Source organism: Poecilia latipinna, unplaced genomic scaffold (assembly GCF_001443285.1).
Source record: "Poecilia latipinna isolate Pla-1442-1.1 unplaced genomic scaffold, P_latipinna-1.0 Scaffold668, whole genome shotgun sequence".
In the NCBI taxonomy this organism is placed as follows: Eukaryota; Metazoa; Chordata; class Actinopteri; order Cyprinodontiformes; family Poeciliidae; genus Poecilia; species Poecilia latipinna.
The window spans coordinates 249,802-270,209 of record NW_015113284.1 but is presented as its reverse complement, the minus strand read 5'-3'; the positions used below and the strand labels follow the sequence as shown (position 1 = coordinate 270,209).

General features: G+C 40.9%; 1 protein-coding gene and 1 long non-coding RNA gene across 2 annotated transcripts in view; one reads left to right on the top strand and one right to left on the bottom strand.

The window, feature by feature from the left end:
* Positions 1-4,240: 4,240 nt before the first annotated feature.
* On the bottom strand, positions 4,241-4,998 carry LOC106954647 (uncharacterized). Its single transcript, XR_001426395.1, has 2 exons — positions 4,905-4,998; positions 4,241-4,811 (listed from the first exon to the last, which is right to left on the bottom strand). It is a non-coding gene; the product is annotated as an uncharacterized LOC106954647 (long non-coding RNA).
* Positions 4,999-5,439: 441 nt separating this feature from the next.
* Positions 5,440-20,408, top strand: part of insyn1 (inhibitory synaptic factor 1) — a 65,670-nt gene continuing 50,701 nt past the window's right edge. Inside the window, exon 1 of the mRNA XM_015044324.1 lies at positions 5,440-5,599. Coding sequence (XP_014899810.1) covers positions 5,456-5,599 — 144 coding nt within the window. The 5' untranslated portion in view covers positions 5,440-5,455. The remainder of the gene's footprint in view (positions 5,600-20,408) is intronic.

The following is a 20,408-nucleotide window of genomic DNA, read 5'->3' as shown; positions in this document are numbered from 1 at the left end:
AGCTAATGGTGACCAGCAGTGCAGACTTTTCACAGAAAGGCCAGCCACCCATACATTTAGAGGATTCAATACACACAGAGCCTTCCAAAAGTATCCATACATTTTGAACTTTATCATGTTATAAAAAAACAAATTTCATTGTGTTTTATGTGACGACCAATAAAATCTATTGCAATAAAAAAAAGGTTCAAAATTGCTAAACAAATAAACATCTGAAGTGTAAAAATTGCATTTGTTTTCAGCTCCAAAGAATTAATACTTTGTAACGCCAGCTCTCGCTGCAAACCCCCAAGGGGATTTGTATTTCCAACGTCTAAATTTTTTGGCTTATGTTCTATTGTACTCTTTGTCCTCCAATATATGATTTAAATTTCTGTCTTTATTTAGGCTCTGTACTTAGATCCATCCATTCTCCCATAACTGTGACCAGTTTCCTTTTCCCTGCTTAGGTAAGCTATCTTCACAGCATGATGCAGTCAGCTCCATGTTTAACTGTGTTGACGGTGTGTACTGGGTAATTTGCAATGTCCATTGTTCTCCACATGAAGTGCGTTGCATGTGATACGAAACGTTTAACTGACCAGTCCCTGAGCTCCCTACGTGGCTTGTGGCCCATGTTAGCAGGAACGCTCATCATTCGTTTCAAATAATCGCTTTGTTGGTGTCGCTTTTCAACAAAGACCAGGTTTATGGAGAGAACAACCCAAAGGCTGTCCTGTCAACTTACTTTCCCAACCAAGATGTTGATCACCAGCTCCATCAAGAATTACAATTAATATTTTCCATGCACACATTAGCAACTTGGACAGGCCATGTAATACGTTTGCCGATTCATACTCTTTCTGTTTTTGGATGATGAATTGAACACAGTTTGGTGAGAAGTTCAAAGCTTGGTAAAGTGTTTTCTAATCCATCCCTGCTTTAAACTTCTCCCTAACTTGGTCTCTGATCTGTCTGCTGTTGTTTTTACCTTTTATGGACTTGATGTAAACTGCGATTAAATTAAAAACTTGTAGTTTTCCTTAACTCGTCAGGTATCTTGCAATTGGTGACTTTTGATTTTATTCAGTTATTCAGAAACATTTTGACAACTATGTATATTTCTGTTCCACTTTTAAACTGAGGATTGCTTTGAGCAGGTTTATTTTTGTTTATTTATTTACTTGCGCGTTTGCTTATTTCATTCATTTATGGTTTAAAATGAACATGTCACATGCTGATGTAAACTAAATTTTGACTTTGAAACGAGAAGTTGGAGGGGAAAAATGTACTATACCATAAGCAAACATTAATCAACCATAAACCATAAAGATACATCTTTAAACACAAAACAATGTTTATATATTAACAAGGAAAAAACCGACATATTATCCTTTGAAAGATACACTTCACAGCATCCACATACTATGTTATACCTTAATATTATATATATATATATATATATATATATATATATATATATATATATATATATATATATATATATATTATCTTAAGAGTTAAAATTGATCTACTTTCTTTAGACAGATTGTTCCTCAGATTTGTTCATGTTACATCAAATAAAATACATTGAAGTTGCAATAATAGGTTAAATGTCTTTGTGACACAACTAAAAGTTTGTGTCACAAACAAACCTCTACATCAGTGGTGTCAAACTCCAGTCCTCCAGGACCGGGGTCCTGCAACCTGTAGAAGTTTCATTTATTCAATCGGCTCATTAGTCGGGCTCTGCAGAGCTCGACTGTACGCTACTGAGGCAGTTTAGCCATTTCATTCAGGCGTGTAGGACAAGGGACACATCTAAAAAGTGCGGGACGCCGGTTTACGAGGACTGGAGTTTGGCACCGCTTCTCTACATGTTGCAACGTTTGGCATTTTGAGCTTCCCATGCATGAAGGGAGTGGGAATGCGAAAAAGAACTGTCGAAGAAAACATGCAGAAGGACAAATGTCTCTTGACACGAGTGGATTGTGAGAAGCATCTTGTGCAAATGAAGCGCGGACCATGTATAAATGCGAACGGCGATACGTTTCCCCAACTCCACCGAGAGCCATAATGCACTTTAAAACATGACGCTAAAACTTTGATGAAGCCCTAAGATGACACTGCGTTGTGACACACTTATGAAAGAATTATGCAAAATGCGAACTGTTTTTTTTTTTTTAAAGTAAAACTTGATCATTTATTGATCAAAGAAAAGATGCAAAAGAGTTTATTCTCTAGCACAGAGTATTCCTCCAATTAGCCTTACAGCGTCAGCGTAATGCCTCTGATCCCAATGGCAGAAACCACCAGAGAATGCCAGAACAAACAGAACCGCATGAAAGACCCTACGTCTGATTCGCATCTCTCCTCATACATTCCTGCAAAGTTGCAGGAATGTATGAGGCCCTCTGGCTGTTTATGGTTCCAGCATCCTCTTGAAAGTGAAAACTTCCCAATCTTGAATTTGGTTTTGAACTCGCACAAGATTGTATTTTTGTTGTTGTTGACTAAGGACCTACTGAAGAAGGTAAGGGAGAGAAAAAATCATGCCGCTCCTCCCTCCCTACCTACTTCTGTCAGTTAGATGAGGTCATCAAACACCAACCTGCTTTGTTTATTAATGATGTAACATCCAGGGTTCTTTGGACATTCGGTCCCTGGGGGCTGCTTGGCAGGCAGCGGAGGAAGACTTCAAGTTGATTTAAGAGAGATAACACCCTCAACACAACAGTGTCAAAAGCTGGAAGCGAGGAAGTGTCGACAGTGGCGGAGAGGAGAGGAGGCAAGAGGAGGCGCTGGATGATACGCTGCGCCTTTAAAGCAGCAAGCCCCTCCTCCACAGAGCTGAGCCGAGGAGCCGAGTGGTGCTGGCAGGAGCCTGAGCTCCACGATAAACTCTGGCATCAGCTCCTCTTCATCCGGCAGTCAGCGAGGACACAGTGAGGGTGCAGGGGCAAGAGAGACAGGGAAGGAGAAAGAGTGACAGAGACGGAGGGAGCTGGAGAGAGAGAGGGAGAGAGAGAAGAAGAGAGACAGACACACAGTAACAGGCCAAAAACACTGAGAGGGAGAGGATGTCACAAGAATAACACGCTGCTTTTTTTTCCCCCCCCTCAACGTGCAGCCTCCAGATGCGGGTGAACGCTGACTGGGATGACGGGTGGCAGCGCTTTTACGGCAGCGCGACTGTCTGAGTGACGGCAGCGGCCGCATCACAATCCGAAGTAGGAGTTCTCCTCGCCTCCCCGGCTCTTAGTCATCTTTTGCCTCCTCTCTCTCTCTCTCTCTCTCCTTTTTTCCAGAGTGCTATCAGGGCCATTCATCGTTCCCATCTCATGCCCCCTGCCTCCACCTCCTCCTCCTCTTCTTCCTCCTCCTCCACAGCTCCATCCTCCACTTGTACTCCTCCTCTGATGAGCCACAACCTCAGAGTGAAATAACCCTGCTGATAGAAGCTTCTCTCTCTGTCAAGACAGTAAGTAGTGGGAGGAAGGGGGGGGGGTAGGAACTCTGCTTGTGTGTGTGTGAGAGAGAGAGAGCAAGGGAGTGAGAGTGTGTGTGAGAGAGTACCAGAGAGAATGTGTGGGTTTTGTGTGAGAGACAGTGAGAGGAAGAGAGAACAGCAAGACGGTGAGAAGTGTGACTGTGTGCGACAGAAGGACCTCAGAAGAACCGGCTGCTTTGTGCGCAGTTTAAGTAACCGTGCTGTGCCTGGACAGTGGGCTCTAGGCATAGCAACAGCATAGTGATGTACAGGGAAGGTGAGTAGGTGTGTGTCCTGTGTGTGTGTGTGTGTGTGTGTGTGGAGGTGATGCAAGAGATGTATTTTTGAAAGCTGCAAGGCATCCTTCCCGCCGCTGTGTCCGTCCTCAGGTCTCTCACCGTTTTTCGTGCCATTGGGACATGAGGGGAGGCAGGTGAGACGTGTCAGAGTGAGTGACGGATTTCCTCTCTGTCTGTTCGTCCGTCCAGGTGCCATGTGCAGGTGGCCAGCGCACCCCATGGCCGTGGCAGCACCCTGCATTTGGCGAGAGTCTCTCCCCCCCGTTTGTTCACTGGGGCGCCGTCGGGAAGCTTTCATGGGATTTATCCTGTGCTGCCGGATGGCACTGAGATCCCTTCCCCTCTGAAGAGACTCCGTGGAGAAAACTAACTACATGGATAAGAAGTAAAATAATTATCCAATCACAGCACAAGCAGGCAGACTGGGTTCCCTTAGCAACAACTGAAGGAGACAAGAGAATCCTTTTTTTTCTCTCTCTCTCTTTCTGCTCCCTTGGTTTTTGGGCACACCCCTGTGGACCGCCGTGGGTCAGTGTTTTGGAAGAGGAGTTGGAGAGTGATGTTGCATAAGACGATGTGCCACCCGGATTCCAGGGGATGGTACTCATTTGCTTTCCGGCCCCCCCGTTCATATGTCTCACTGGGACCATGATCGTTTGTAATCCCTCCACAAATTGTCATCACAAGTCACGTTCTGCCGGCTTAGAAATCAATTCATTCTGATCCCACATCACCTGGAATGAGCTCCGCATTTAGGAAGGGGAGCTAGAGAGATTGGATGCTGCTTGGAAAAAACCCCACAGTCCTTCACCTCAGATCTTACATGGACAAAAAAGATAAAAGGTTAGACCACCATCTGTGAAGATAATGGATGCAAGACAAAGTTCATTTTGATTTCTAAGGAGAATCGTATTTATTTTTTTCCTGGGGGCAAGAGGAATATTCCCCTTTTTCCAAATAGAATCCATTGTTTATCTCTTTATAGACAGCAGCCCTCACTGGGGGACTATATTTAGAAGCCAAATCTTGTCCCCTCTGGCTAGCTGGGAGAATAGAAAAAAAAGATCATTGTGAAAACTGAGCCACTGCTGGGATTTTCTATTTTTTTCTATCGAGGCTACCGTGTAAAAACTTACCGTTGAAAAGGATTGACGTGAACCTCTCCGCTGCTTTTACTTTTCTATGTTGGTCTGCGGTGATGTCACCAGGTGAACGGGATTGTGCAGGAAAGGAAAAGTCGTCTCCCCTTGTAGACGGGTGTTTTCAAAAATAGCACCTCCCTGGGAACAATTTCAAATATACACACTTGACACATGAGATGAGTTGGCTCAACGTGGTTATGTAAGAGTTCCACACCAGCCTCAGCCCATGTGTTTTTTCCCCCTCTCTCTCCTTTTTCAATGGATTTACTCCTTTCAACTTTTCCCATGCTGACTTTCTCTTCATCTGGGGAAGTGTCTGCCAGAAGGCATGGATTTCAGAGCGTGACCCTGTGCCAAGTGTGCAGGCGAGGCAAGGCGTTTCGGCTGCCCAGGTGCTTTTAAGATGTTGAGGTCTCCCTGCGTGGCCGGGGCCCCTGTTCGGATCAGTAGCACTGAGGCTCCTCGTAGCCAAAGACATGGACCCCGACTCGGCTCCCCCACGCCCTCAGCCTGTTGGCCACTGGCCCCACGTTGCTTTGTAAAGGATGTCCCTCAGCAGAGCTCCGGCCCGGGACACCTCTGAGACCCCCAGCCCGAGAGAACGCATCCGCAGCCACATGAAGATGGTGATCGACCAGCTGGAAGGCATTCTCAAGGAGCTCAAGGATGTGGCCAAGGAACTCCGGGAGGTGAGGCTCGACAAAATCAGCTTACAAGTGTCAAAGCGTTTTGGAAGGGATTTAGAGGGGAGCGGGGAAAGAAAAGACACCGGCAGTAGACAGGGGAAAAAAATGTATATATATATGTCGGTTCTAGGTGGGCTGGGTCTAATTAGGTATAAAATTCCCTTGCAGCGTAGAGATTTTGATTAGGATGTGAAAAGGGATGAGATCTCACTTTTTTTTTTTTTTTTGGTTTACCACAAAGCTGACATGCTTTCACAGTCAGCAAACAGTTGCTTATCTGCTACTTACAAACGTCTCGTGTGTTCAGTGGCGTCTTGTACAAAGGTGCAGCTGGAAAGCAATAAAGCCAAGGCTGAAAAGGAATAAAGACGCAGGCTTAGAGAAGCTACAGGACTTGGCACCGCAATAGTTATATAACCATTTTGTTAAGGATCATCTGGATCCTTACTGTATTTTTGCCATGGTAACGCTGGCGTGTGTGCTTGTTTATGTGTGTGATTTAGCATTTCTCACCTTGTACAACCCATTTTTCCAAGAAGTACAATATTGTCAAGACCCACTGCTCCTTTTGGTGCCCAAAGCCTAGGTCCCAAAAGAGGAACTGCTGTTTATGGGTTAGGGGTTTGGCTTAAATCTAAGGTGTGGACTGAGTGTATGGGTTAGGGGTAGCTATGTTCTGATGAAGGTTATGCTTAGGTTAATGGTAAGGCTATAGAAGTGACTAACAGTGAATTGAAGTTATTGCAAAGTCCTAGTAAAGCTGGAAAAGCAGGATGTATATGTGGTGTGTAGGTTAGGATTAGGTTTAGGCATAACCCTAATTCTAGGGTTCAGGGTAAGGCAATAGAAGGGAATAAACAACAAATGGGTTAGGGGTTAGGGTTAATTATTGCAAAGTCTTTGTGAAGATGGAAAGAGAACGCATGTGTGATGTGTTCACCAGCAAAATGTCTGGGAAAAGATGATCAAAGACATGCTTTTATGGGAATCTTACATGTACAACTACTGCAGTTGCACCGAGGACGTATGTCAAAGCACTGATAGAGTCTGTCCATCGATGGGGGAGTACAAAATCTCATCAGAATCTCCCCCCTGAAGGGTCCTCAAAGCAGTGAGCCCTTCTTCCCCAGAAAGAGATGGAGGCAGATAGAAAGACAAAGACATATGAAGCCCGAGCAAACAGTTACACCTAACCCACGTCCTCCCTGCACATCACACGATTAGCCTCCCATCTGCCTTCTAATCAGGCATAAACAGAGGAGGAAATTCTGTTGGTGCGCATGTTGTGTGTGTGTGGAAATGTGTTGAAGTCAAATGGAGGATGTTGGAGCACGTAATGACCTGAAGGAAAGGACGCAGGGGGTCTGAAAGCTGTCATAACTCACTCCATCACTACATGAGAACCAGCCCTCCCCACGCCTTCTTTCTCCCCCGACTCCCAGCTCTGTCCCACTCACCGCGCTCTGCTTGAGCAGTCGGGAGGTGCAAGGGCACCGCTCGCAGTGTGTACCTTCTCTCTGGCGAGCAAGAGAAGCCGGCCCACGTGCGGGAGTGATTGATGATTATGGGACAACTGCAAGTGGAATAATGCTGGCTGGAGCTATTTATAAACAAAAACACAGCCTGTGCCTCTGCCAGCACCAACGCATATCACCATTCTTATTCCAGACCCCATTAGAGAGGGCTGCACAAAGTGGCTCAAATGTCATTTTTTTATAGGAAGAGCACAATCCCACATATTGAAATGGCGACAAAATCATTTTAGCTACAGCGGCAGCCATAATACCCATATCAATATCATGCAATTAACTGACCTAGGAGACTGCCACCGGTTTCAAAAGGAAGACGAAGAAACGGGATCAGTGTTGCGCCGCCAGATATGCCGGTCGCTTACTGTTCCATAAAACATCTCATTCTTGGCCACATGAAAGGAAGGCAATAACAGATAACAACTGTCACATAAATAAATGATGAACCACCATGTGAAAGAGATAACTTAGCGAGGGAGCAGTAATGTCTGATTATCACCCACAAGGTCCTTGGGGACTCTAGGGTGCTCCAAGGAGTTAAAGCAAACACTCCAAAGCACAAGCTGTGCAGAAGCCATCAAAGGTGTCACTAAATTGCTTCACACTGCAACGTTTATAGATGCACATGGCTTTTGTGCCAAAAAATTTATCTAAAAAAAAAAAAAAAGTTTTTCAATGAAAAATTACACTTTTTTTTTTTTTTTTTTTTAATTGTGACACTGCAACACAATCTGGCTTCATTCAATGTTCTGGTCTCATTTATTTCCTCAAAGGGATAAAGCAGATTGAAGTTTCTCTTTAGTCTATCCTTTTAAAAGTCGAGTGGATTAAAGAGTCTTAATAAAGTATTACCTTTCTGGTCAACATGGATCCTACTCATCAGCTGTTAAAGATGTGTCTTTGTCAGGTTTTAAGTCACTGGAAATAACACCGTCAGGAAATGTGTGTTTTGGAGAAAGTATTCACACCCTTTAAGCTGTTATTTCATATTACAATCACAGATTTTAATGTGTTTATCTAGATTTCATGTGATACACAGACAGTAGTGAATCAATATGGAATTTTATTGAATTCAAAATCTGAATGCAAAGTCAGTCCCGCATGCCTAGATGTGACGTGTCACTAACAGTTTTGCATAGCTACAGGCTGAAAGCTGCATTTCTCTTTGGATCAAAGCCCATCAGCCAGACTAGCCAGAAAGTGTCTTGTTTTGTTGTTATGCAAGTCTCTGTCCTGAGTCCTTCACACTCACTGGGTTTTCCTCCAGGATTGCCCATGCATTTTACCATCAACTATGATCAACTTGCCCTTTTTTTGCTTAAGAAAATTATGATGCTGCCACCATCATGTTGCACTGTGTGGCAGTGGTGTGTCTGGGTCTTGTCTGTCTGCATAGGTTTTACGAAACTGGACATGTGGCTTTTTATGGCTTTCCTGCAGCACTGGTTTTCTGCTTGGCAGTCTTCTTCACAGACCAAAATTGCAGTGGGGTGTTCACAACAAATAGCTGTCCTGTCAACAGAGTTTTCTTGCTAGCTCCTCCGTAGTTGCTTCTGTTTCCTATTCATGTCCACAGCGTGGGGAAATGTTTTAAAACTTGGCCCAGCTTTTAACCTCTCCACAACTTTATCCTTGATCCTGTCATCCATGATGGGCCACATGATACTGTTTGTTTCACCAATAGTTTCTTCTAGTCTTTTTAGACCTTCAGAGTAAGACTGGATCCAGATGAGATACGATTACACATAGAGGTTTGTTGTATTAACTTCTCAGGTTATGCCTGAAGGCAAATAATCACAGCAGATTTTGCTGAGAAATACCACAGCAAAGAGGCTAAAAACATGTACATGTACATTGTGTTTTTATTTTTGTATGTGTGTGCATGTTCTTCAATCACTGGAAAACCAAGCCATATAAATAAAAACTTATGGTTTTAGCTTAAAAATAAAATTTTAAAAAGTTCAGGATATATATTAATTTTGCAAGGCAAATTAAATAATTTATGTGAATTTGAGGTGGATGTAAACTGATTTATAATATATTTTTTTAAAAGTATTAATAATAGTAAATTAACAATAATAATAATAGCATAAGTCAAACATTCAGTACTGTGAAAATATTCTGGTAAGAAGCAAGAATTACTGTTTAACTTTGATAGGATAAATAGTGCTAAGTTATGTCATATTTTCTTGACTACCAAATACATGAGCCTAAATTATTATTTTTATCTAGAACAAAAATCCCCACGAGTAAAAACAGGAAGCTGAAGTGAGGTCAAACTATTTTTTTTTTATTTTTTATTTTTTTTGCTGTCTCAGCTCTGCATGAAAGCTACTAAGTTTCAAAAAGAGGTCACTACTTAGGGGTCTTACTTTCTTGTCTGCCAGCCTTCATCATCCTCATTGCATAGCACCCCTCTTCCCTGGAGCATGTTCTCAACTCACACCTTAAATTCTTTACAAAAACAAGCATCATCATTTTTAACGGGGAGCTTGAGTCTCTATGACAACACCCGGTGAGGTCTGAGCGAACCCTGTGGTGAACTTACTGTTTAACTTTAATCACCGTCACAGTATGTAAATGGAAGGCAGTGGGCTGTGATGTTCATGTGAGGCATTTAGAGCTGATACTTTTCTTCAGCAAAGCATTTTAACAGCGATGCTGAAAATACTGAGCAGTTTGATGGACCTTGACAAGGGAACACAATGTTTTTATTTTTGTTTTTATTTTTATTTGGAAGCAAATAAAAATGCAGTCCTAGGACCATTTCCTTTTTTTTTTTTTAAATAAACTCTACAAAACATGCAGTTGTTTTTCCCCATTCCCAGCCTCTGATGCTGACATTTAAACCCAACTTTATTTATTTGTAAATTTATTTATTTGAATTAGCAGGGGGTTTTTTTTATGCATATCATCTATGTATTAAAAAATTTAATTTAGGATAATCGAAAGCAACACAATTTTTTGTTTTATTAATTTATTTTAATTTTTTTCACACTTGGTTAGGGTTGAGGTAAAAACCAAGACTTAAAAGCTGCAAATTGCAGCTTTTGGTAACAGATCCTCTAAAATCCCTTCCAAAGTTATTTTTTTTAAACACCCTCATCTGAGTGTACGTATGACAACTGGACAACCAGTACATATTATTTCTCCAATGATAGAGAGACCCATTTTACACATCCCCACTGGCAGAAACCACATATAGTGAAGCTGCTTTTCTTAAACCCTGAATTTAAGTGGGGAAATTAAAGGAAAGAGCAAAAAGCAGGTGTCTAAAAAGAAATGTCTTTCCTGATTATATTTTTAGTTGAATTGCTGTCATTATGTTCATTGGTCTGACAAAGTAAACTCAAGCTATCCCTGTAAACTTCAAATGTGAAGGTGAGGGCCTTAAGTTTGACACCCAGCATCAATCTTTGAAGCTTTTATTTTGAAATATGAAACCCTGAAGTTTTGTAGTTCTTGTGCTTAATAAGACATTATAGGAGATCTGGACCCTGGTACACAGACATCGACCCTGCCCTATATCGGAGCATTTTGGGTACTCTGTAGAGAGCAATATGCGAACACATCTGTCTGCAGAATAACTCATAATGCTGCTAAACATCAGAGATATTTTACCATTTCGAATGGGTCTGGACTGGACAGATTCTTTAAGATTCTTTTCAGAAGTTGCACATTGGCTCTTGTCTCATTTCCTGAACGTGCAATTGTGTAAATTCGTTTCAAAATGGGGGCATATTGCTCCACCCCTGGTAAACTGAGTGAAACTAAAACACCAGCAACACTTGTCTTTGTAAGAATCTCCAGCCTACAGCTGCTTTAAGCTTGCTCAGGATCTATTTTTCAAATGTTGATGTAATTGTCATTGTCCACCTGTTGGTGCAGTAAGAGCATTTGGTCTTATTGGGACTGGAATCTGACACAATATGTAGATGCAGAGCATCCAGAAAAAATGTAACTGGAGCCATACTCCTCTGATTTTAAAACTTTTTTTTTTTTATCATTTTGTAAATGAGATGTTTACCCCCCCCCCCGCCCTCAAACCCAGAACACAGTGCATGCCTAAAAAGCATCGACTGTGGATAAAACCCAAAGGAGACATCAAGCTTATCACTGTTTTGTACCTTGCTGGATGGCATCAAACAACAACACTCCTTTACATGTGAAAGAAAAATGTTACAGCGCACGGCTAGTTTCCTCCCTTCAAGAGCCCATTACTGTCAATTGAAGCCTGTCTTCCTTTTGAATCCCATTACAGTCCTCATGACAGGTAAAATGAGATGGACCTAAAGGAAGGACACAGGAAGGTAATACACTGATAAACTACACCATTTGTAATAATGCGCTGGCATGAATGGCATCCGGAGAGGAAATAATTCATTGAGTTATCATGTCAACCTTGGGCATTAGAGAAGTGTGAGGGGGAAGAAAAAAAAATTGGAAGGAAATATCAAACAAACTGCAAAGTAGCCATGTAAAAGAAAAAACCCCCTGCAGAGACAGAATTTCAGCACAAAAGGGTAACTGTGGAGACACAGATGTCGGAGTTAACCCATGGTGTTAACTACAGACATTCAGCATGGTAAATTAAACAGATTAATGAAGCGCTAAAAGATTGAGACAACATAAAAGCAGTAATGACGTAGGCTAAAAGGGGAGTAAAAAAACAGGGTGGGAGGAAGCTACACATGTCTATATGGAACCAAACAGGAATGATAGAGTGTTATTATGCGGATGTAGTTATTATGCAGAATGATAGCATGAGCTGCAGATCCTTCATGTTGGCGCTCATCCCCAAGACAAATGAACACAGGAAGGCAATCAGGATTCGTAGAATTAAAACTCCAAGAGGGAAGGATGAATAAAAGCTCGACAAAGAGCAATTATGATTAGCCTTTTGGTATTTGTGTGCATATGCGTATGTAATGCAGGAGGCTGGCCTACTAAAGCTCTGAGAGGGAGGATATAGCCGACAGCAAGAGACGACTGTCAGGTAAAATCTGCGCACTTCAAATGTCAGCCCTTTTTTTCTTCTTCTTCCAAGAAGGAAGCACTAAAAGCAACAAGAGTAAAACAAGAATCAACCACCAAGTAGTTTTGAGTTTAAAAACTGTGCAAAGGAAACACGAACACAATGTTTTCTTCCGTTGCAGAAACAAGAGATGAATTCCACCCTTTTTTTTCCCCCTTTAAACAATTTCGCTACACTGTCTGTCAAAACGAAGTGTTTCTACTAAAAATGGAGCGTGTCCAATTAAAACTGCCATATGAGAAATGTGGTGACCTCTGACATCCAAATTATTCAGCTGTTAAACCATTGTGTGAACACGGAGATAGAAATCAGCAACCGCTGGCAACTCCTAATAAGGTCTAAAACCAGTAATAATAATAATAATAATAATAATAATAATAATAAACAGATGTCCACATTTGGGAGGGGTCCCTTACTAGTAAAACCGAACTGAATCCGTTCCAAACTCAGAGGGAGCCGATGGGAGACTGAAATCAAAATCAAGGGCCGTAATCTCTCCTCGCTCTGTTTTCCCTGCCGATGCTGCTGCTGAGCAGGCCAGTGAGAAGAAAACTGCTTAGTAGATGCAGTTTAATATTAAACCACAAGTGTGGCTACAAACTGCTCTTTCACTGACGAAGGAACAACCATAAAGGATTCCAGCGAGACGCCAGCCGAGTCCATTTGGTTGCTTTAGATTGTTTTTTCAGGGATGACACTCTGGAAAATTTAAGGGCATGCGGATGAGACTGGATTATTATAGTCAGACCATACCCAAAATAATATAGCATCACCATCTGGCTAGAAGGGTTTGCAATGTTTTTTGATAAATGTGTGTTATTTAATGAGTTTTAAAGCTTCTGTTAGATTTTTAAAGTAGGGGGGAATCATGCAAAATCAACTCTTTTGAGCTTTATGCCATATTATAATGTCATTCCCTCATCAAACACATACATGGAGTGTTGCTGTGCCTCATCCAGGCATGTTTGAGAAATCCTTGGATCTCCCGTGACAACCGTGTAGACGTGTCTTAACATCTCCTCATACGATGCACTGCCTATTTACTCAACGATCCGGCTAGAGGCTTGTCACCCAGCCGAGCTCTCGTCCTACAGAACACCCTGCCCTCTATGGATTCCCCTCACTGCTCCGCCAAACTAGCGGCAGCAGCAATTAGCAAAAACCTGGTGGAACTGTTTATCTGCTGAGCTCATCGTACAAACTACAAAGCTCCTAAGAACAGCTGTAAACAGCATCAATGGAAGGCATGGAGAGGCATTGTCGTGATAAAGTGCTAAAGAAAGGAAAGGACTCTTTGCTACTGTGAAAGACTAGAATATTCTTAAAGAAACACAGGCCAAATTCAAGGTATTAGGTACGATTATGATGCAAAGTCAAAATTATTTTAAGTTGTTTTTGATATATATATAGGGTGATATAGTTTGGATTTTGGTATAAAATGGCACTATACTGGAAAATACATAACACTCTCTTTTACCACTGCTTGTTTAGATTAAAAACACAAATACTACAATCCCATCACAAACCATAGCTATCTAGGCAACAGATAAAGGCCCCAAAGAAAAAGCTCTTAGCATTACATGATTATTTTTGATTGTGTAACATAATGTTACACAATGAACACATCACCACTGCAGGTTGTTTTTTAACAAATCAGCTGCATAATATAACTCAAAATTGTTTTTAAAGTATCACTTTACGCAATATGAATATCACAAAAAATATCAACTTACTGCATAAGTATCCACCATTCAGGCTCTATGCTAGTAATAAGTTTGTGATTTGATTCAATTGCATCAAAAGGGCACTGTGCAGAAAATTCTAACAGCAGGAATGACAGGAGAAGAAGAGTTGAGTTTAAGCAAAGAGTTAAACATTTCTTTGCACAGCCAACTTTAAACATTTGGTTTTTACAGCAGTACTGTTTCAATATTTGTTTAGGGTAATGGGAGTCTCTACCAAAATCTTAAAACTTCACATAACCGCTCAGGTTCGGAATCTCCCTTTACTACAATGTCGACGTTACGTGTCGTACCGAAAAAAAATCCCACCACATTTTAATCCACCAGCGGATCTGATTTGATGAGCCTCAATAACAAACTTGGCAGATGACCTTGGTTCTTTTCGTTCCTCCAAATAAATTCCTACGATCAGAAATTACAAAGAGTCCCCAGGCTGCCTTCTGATGGATCATTTTCCACTAAACTATTATACCACCGGTATTGCGGGTTTTTACTGCCCAGTTGACCACAGCCCAGTGATCTCCACTGAGGACAGTCCAGCCTGTTCTCTTCGACAGAATCTATTTATTTTAGATTACGGCAGGGGGTAGAGGGTGGGCCTCTCAAACACACCGAGCAGCTCAGCGGGGTGACTGTTACTCACTGGGAAAGGCTGAGAGCTTAACCACACAAGAAGAGAGTGCCCTTCAACCCGACATACCTTGACCAAAGGGTTTATTCTCATTAAAAGCCATTTGGAGGAAATGAAGTACCCGCCCTCCGTGTCTGTCAATTTGTTCTTCCTTGTCAGACCTCTTTTGTGTGTGGAAATTAAATTCCTAAATTAAACTGGGTGACATGCCTCCAGCAGAGCTCTCTTTGCTTAGGAAGACAACAAGGATGAGGAACCTCGAGCATTATCTATTCTTTCCTGAATACAAAACTCTGTGCCATCTCCCCCACACCTGTGTTGCTGCCTTGAGCTCAGCTCTGTGGTTGCTTCTGCTGCTTCTCTTTTTTTTTTTCTCCTATTTCCATCCCTGGAATGAATCAGTGGCTCAATTATTCCCAGCACTGATAAAGTATTGCCTGAGGAGTTGAAGTAAAATGCCTGATTATCGTTTTTTTTTTTTTCCAAAGAGCTGATTTCTTATTGAATCTTACTCGGCCGTAGTCGTGACCAATCGCCGCTTTGAAAATAAAAAAGGCGATGCCATGTTGATAATATCACGTTCCTACATATGATATAATGGAGCACTTTTAAGTCACCAAAGAAGGGCGGAGGGAGATGGAAAGAACCAGCTAAGACTGTTGTAGCGTCTAACCTTGAAAGCAGGTAGAGAGACTAAAGAAGAAAAAAAAAAAAAGCGCAAGATGCAAATGGTTCCCCTGAGCCCCTTTTTACCTGGCTTTGCCGTGGAGATCTTGCTTCTTTAGGATGCAGGCCCGGTATATTGACAAGCCCATCATGCCTGCAAAACCTACTGGATTAGCTCTGCCTCCTTCTGCGAACCCTGCTCTCAGCACACACTGTAATGAGGGCTTTAGGTTAGACCTCTGCTGAGGTAAACACTCCAAAAATTGCGCTCTTTGTGCTCATTGATTTTTATCACCTAACACACCTTCAGAAGGCTAGTTACAGATAAAGCAGTGTTTTTTTGTTTTTTTTTTTACTATGCATGCTTGTACTCTGTGGTTCAGATGCTAACCTTTTTTTTTTTTAGACTTGTTCCAAGGGAGAGAAAGAGCTGAACAGTTTGTGGACGCAAGTCGAAAGGGAATGGGGAGGAGGATGTGTTTTCCGGAAAGTGTGCAGGAGGAAAAAACTAAATAAATAAAAAGAGGAAGAGGGAAGCAAGGAGGTTAGACGAGGATAATGGTTCCTCCAGCTTCACGAAATTGTGACGGACTGGGTGGAACAGCTTAGAACAATTGTTAAAATTGCGCTGGTACGTTGGTGTGTTCGGGGTTGTTGTGGGCCTACTTTTTGGGGCTGTGGATAAAATCAGTATGCTGTAGTTAATAGTTTGAGAAGCGGCGTCTATCAAAGTCTCAGAGAAAAGCAACATCATTCCATTGTGTCAAAGTGCAGTGTACTAAGGAGCAGGCTGCTTTGTCTCAATTAAGCCTTAGTATGTTGCCTTCTTTCTCCCTCAGGTGTGGACACTAATTAAAAGGTCACATGGAAAACAGGAATTTTCCTTGGGCGGATTGTTGGTTTTGCTCCGTTTTTGGCAGCGCCTACAAGTTCAGACCCAGCTCCTGTCTTTGTGTTATACTGAGTGATCATCTGGAGCCTTTTTGGTCCTTCCTTTTATTTTTAGCTACAATATATGGTGTCTCATAAATCATCCCTATTAAAAGGATATTCAACAATTTTACCCAGAACGATAAGTTAAACTGCACAATGACATAGCTGCATCGCTACACAAATTTCAAGATTTCTCAAGGTCTTTCAAGGATTTCTAGTGCATTTACTAAATTTTCATATTGATACATTATGCCCATGAGTTGCTGCCATATAATATGGTTCTTCTTTAATGCTATAAATATTCAGAAGCATGATTTTCTTTATTATTAAAGACCATCTAATAATAATGGCACACACAGCTAAACAAAGCTCACCATGTGACCACACCCACTCACAAATACAGGAAATTCATGGATATTTGACACCACCTCTAAAAACATTTATATCTGTCTACTTTAACAGTTGAATCAATTAATATGCATTAATAGGCATATACGATATAAGTGTTGCATATCAGTCAGCATCGATAAATATTGTTCAAATTTGTGTTTTAAAAATCGGAAATTCTGCCAAACTGGTGGCGTGACCTTTCCTGTTTTATCCAATTTTCACTCCATGTCTTTGTTGTTGGTTTTTTAAGCATTGATGAGGCATGGGGGCGAACCCTGAAGTTCCCTGTATGTTACATGCTGTTGGGTTTATGTGTAGATAACCAATATTAAACATCTTGAAACAATGCTTCAGTAGTCCAATATCTAACCTAACACTGGCCACAAAGCATGTCTGATGTTTGTGATTGCTGCACCACTACATACATAAAGAGTAAAAATATAATATTTTAAGTCATTTTTTGTGTTGATGAAGGCATTTATAGAAAGCAAGCTGGTTTTATGACCAAAAAAAAAATAGAATGAATTTTTTTTTTATAAGAGAGCAATTGAAAAGTTGCTTAGGAAAACATTTTTTACGTCGACAAGTGGGAAACGTTAAAGTTGATCTATACCTAAATTTCAGTTGCAGTTTGCATCTGTTTAAACTTTAGTGTGTCCATTGTAAAACTGGCTGCCGCCCAGAGGTAAATCTGGTCCTGTCTGCACATACGATTATGGTTAAAAAATAAAAAATAAAATGGAACAAAACTGATTGGTTCTAGTGTGATAAATGTTCTTGTCCCCTGCATTCAAGGAATGGAAACAAGGAAAGTCTGACTTGAATACTTTATTTCAGTAAAAACATTTTAGAAAGCTCTTAATGCGATGTTGAGGAATGAGTCTTGTCCTCCTGCTTACCTTGTCTTAAAGTACATTTGATCCAATTTCTGATCATATTATCACACAAGACAAATGGCCAAGGTCTCTATAAGGAAGTTGTCAGAGGTATGCATTAGTGTTGACTCAATCCATTTATTACCAAGCACATTTCCTCAAGCACATATTGAGGGGGGGGGGAAATAAAATAATAAAATGCAGTCAGAGGACAGAATAAGGACGCCGCCATGTTAAATTCATTTCTTACATTTGGCACTATCTTCTGGCGACATCTGCACGGTCCAAGACTCGGCTGAAGATAATGTTACGTTGGTAAATAAATATCAACTGCTGGCAGAAAAAAAAAACAACAAGATGATAGTGCAGGGGTGCCCAAAGTCGGTCCTCGACGGCCGGCATCCTGCATGTTTTAGGTCTCTCCCTGGTTTAACGCACCTGGATCAAATGATGGCTTGTTAGAAGACCTAAGAGGAACACTGACATGCTGAAAAGGTTGTTACTATCAGCAGGGAGAGAACTAAAACGTGCAGGACGCCGGCCCTCGAGGACCGACTTTGGGCACCCCTGTGATAGTGGAATCTACTATTAAAGTTTTCAAACTTTAATACATAAAATTACATTTAGGACTTGGATTGCTTGCAAAAGTGTTAATATTTCTTGAATGTTAAGTTGTTTTTTTTCCTTTTTAGTCACAGCCACAAACCTCAGTGTATCTTTTTAAAAGGATATAGATGCACCAACATAAAGTGGTGTCTCATTTTAAAATGGAGTTTCTTTTTACAAATAAAACCTGAAAGGTGTGGTTTGCATTTGTATTAAGCTATACTGAATCAACTATTCTTTGCTGATATTACAGCAAAGGGAATATGTTTCTACCAGCTTCTCATAGCTGGAGACTGATCTTTTTTTTCTTCTTCCATTCTTCTTTTCAAAATAACTCATGTTTTCAGTGAGCCTCGCTGGAGAGGCTCTGTGAAAAGACATCATTGAGCGGGATCCATGTCTGGACTTTTACCCAGCCATTCTAACACATGAATTTGCTTTGATCAAACCCAGTCCATTGTAGTGGTGGCTGGAAGTTTGGGGTCGTTGCTCCGCTGAGTGAGGAAACCTCTGCCTTGATCTCAAGTCTTCTCCAGGCTCGCCTCTATATTTAGTTCCATCCATTGACTCTGAGCATATTTTCTATCCTAGCTGAATGAAAAGCATCCCAACACATTCATCCTGCCATCTTCCACAACACATCATTTAGCATATTGGTTGAAAAGTTCCTTTCTGATCTCACTGTTGGCATGGCTTTTGGCAAACTGCAACAACAACTTTCCCTCTTTCTGAATTTTGTGTCTGGTGTGTCCATTTCTGTTCATTAAACATATGTGGCCTTCACAGAATGTAGGAATTTACAGTTTGGTGGACTTGTTTTATTAATTAGGTAACGTCTGAAGGTGGTGTTGGATTTAACTCAGGAGAAGCAAAATAAAAGGGGCTGAATACAAATGTCTGCCACACTTTTCAAGCTTCATCTGAAAACAAATGGACTGTTTTAGTTAACTATACCACTTTTTTTGTCTTTGTCTGTCTTATAAAATCCCAGTGACAAACATTGCAGACTTTGGCTGAGAAAATAAAATGTTCTGAAGTTCTGAATACTTTTGCAACCACTCTAGATACTTTTTTGGGGGTAGGGAAAATAGTGCCTTTACACAAAAAAGAGTCACACTCTCAGCTAATTTCTCTAAAATATCACACAGCCATTGGTTTCTATTTGGGACAATAAAAAGGGGTCATTAATAAAGCTAGCAAAAAAGCTACAAGGAAAGTTTAAAGCAAAAAATGTACACAAAAATAGACAGTTGTTAAAAAGCATTCTTATTCTTCATCATTTTAAAGTTAAGATGGTTTAAAAATAAAATAACTAACACACAGCTTAAATTTAATCTTAAATTGTAACAAATTTCCAGAAATGACATCCAGAACTAAAAAATAAAATGAAAAAAATTCCTGTTAATATTTTGGAATTGGACTTTTGTAGGTGATAAATCTAATCAGATGAGTTTGTGCTAATGTAGACATACACCAGGTGGGCGTTGGTGGATGTGGTGTAGGAACAAAAAGGGTAACATAACATGGTACGTATAGATCACCATGGAATTTTTCAAAACGTTTTTCTGACTGTAGTTTGTGCCTTATCCAGCTGAATCAGCTGTGTTAGTGCTCCGTTTGTGCAGGTTTGTGCCGTTGAAATTTTCGTTTGTGCAGCTTTCGTCTTTGAGATATTAAAAGTTATAATTTTGGCCCATGACGTCACCGTCACCCCATCATGTTCCAAACCAAAGTGGGCTACTTCTTTTAATTCTTCAGATTTTCAGCTGTTGTACAATGTGTACCTTTTGTTTTGAACTTCAATAAAGACTTAGAACAAGAAAAAATGTGTCTCATTTCAATGTTTCAAGATAGCAATGTTTTCTCACGAACGTAGCGTTCTCTCCACAATAATTGAATCCTGCTAATAAAGGACATGCAGCCCTGACCCTAACGTAATGTGTATAACCCGTTCAACTGTGCTTTGATTTCGGAGGTGGTCTGAACAATTATATTCACATTGTTGACGTACTGTCTGCTGATTATGCAGCAAACGTGTAAAAAATATACATTAGCCTATAGCGGTTCAAAAAATAGAAGAAAAAAAAAAATCCACAGCCAATTTGCTAGTTGCTTGAGCAAAATTTCAACGGCACAAACCTGCACAAACGGAGCACTAACGAACTAGCCCACTTTGGTTTGTTTTGGAGCGATATGGGGGGATGGTGAACTCTAGATGACCTAAAAAATCATTTTTAATATCTCAGAAACCAAAACTGCACAAACGAAAATTTTAACGGCACAAACCTGCACAAACGGAGCACTAACGAACTAGCCCACTTTGGTTTGTTTTGGAGCGATATGGGGGGATGGTGAACTCTAGATGACCTAAAAAATCATTTTTAATATCTCAGAAACCAAAACTG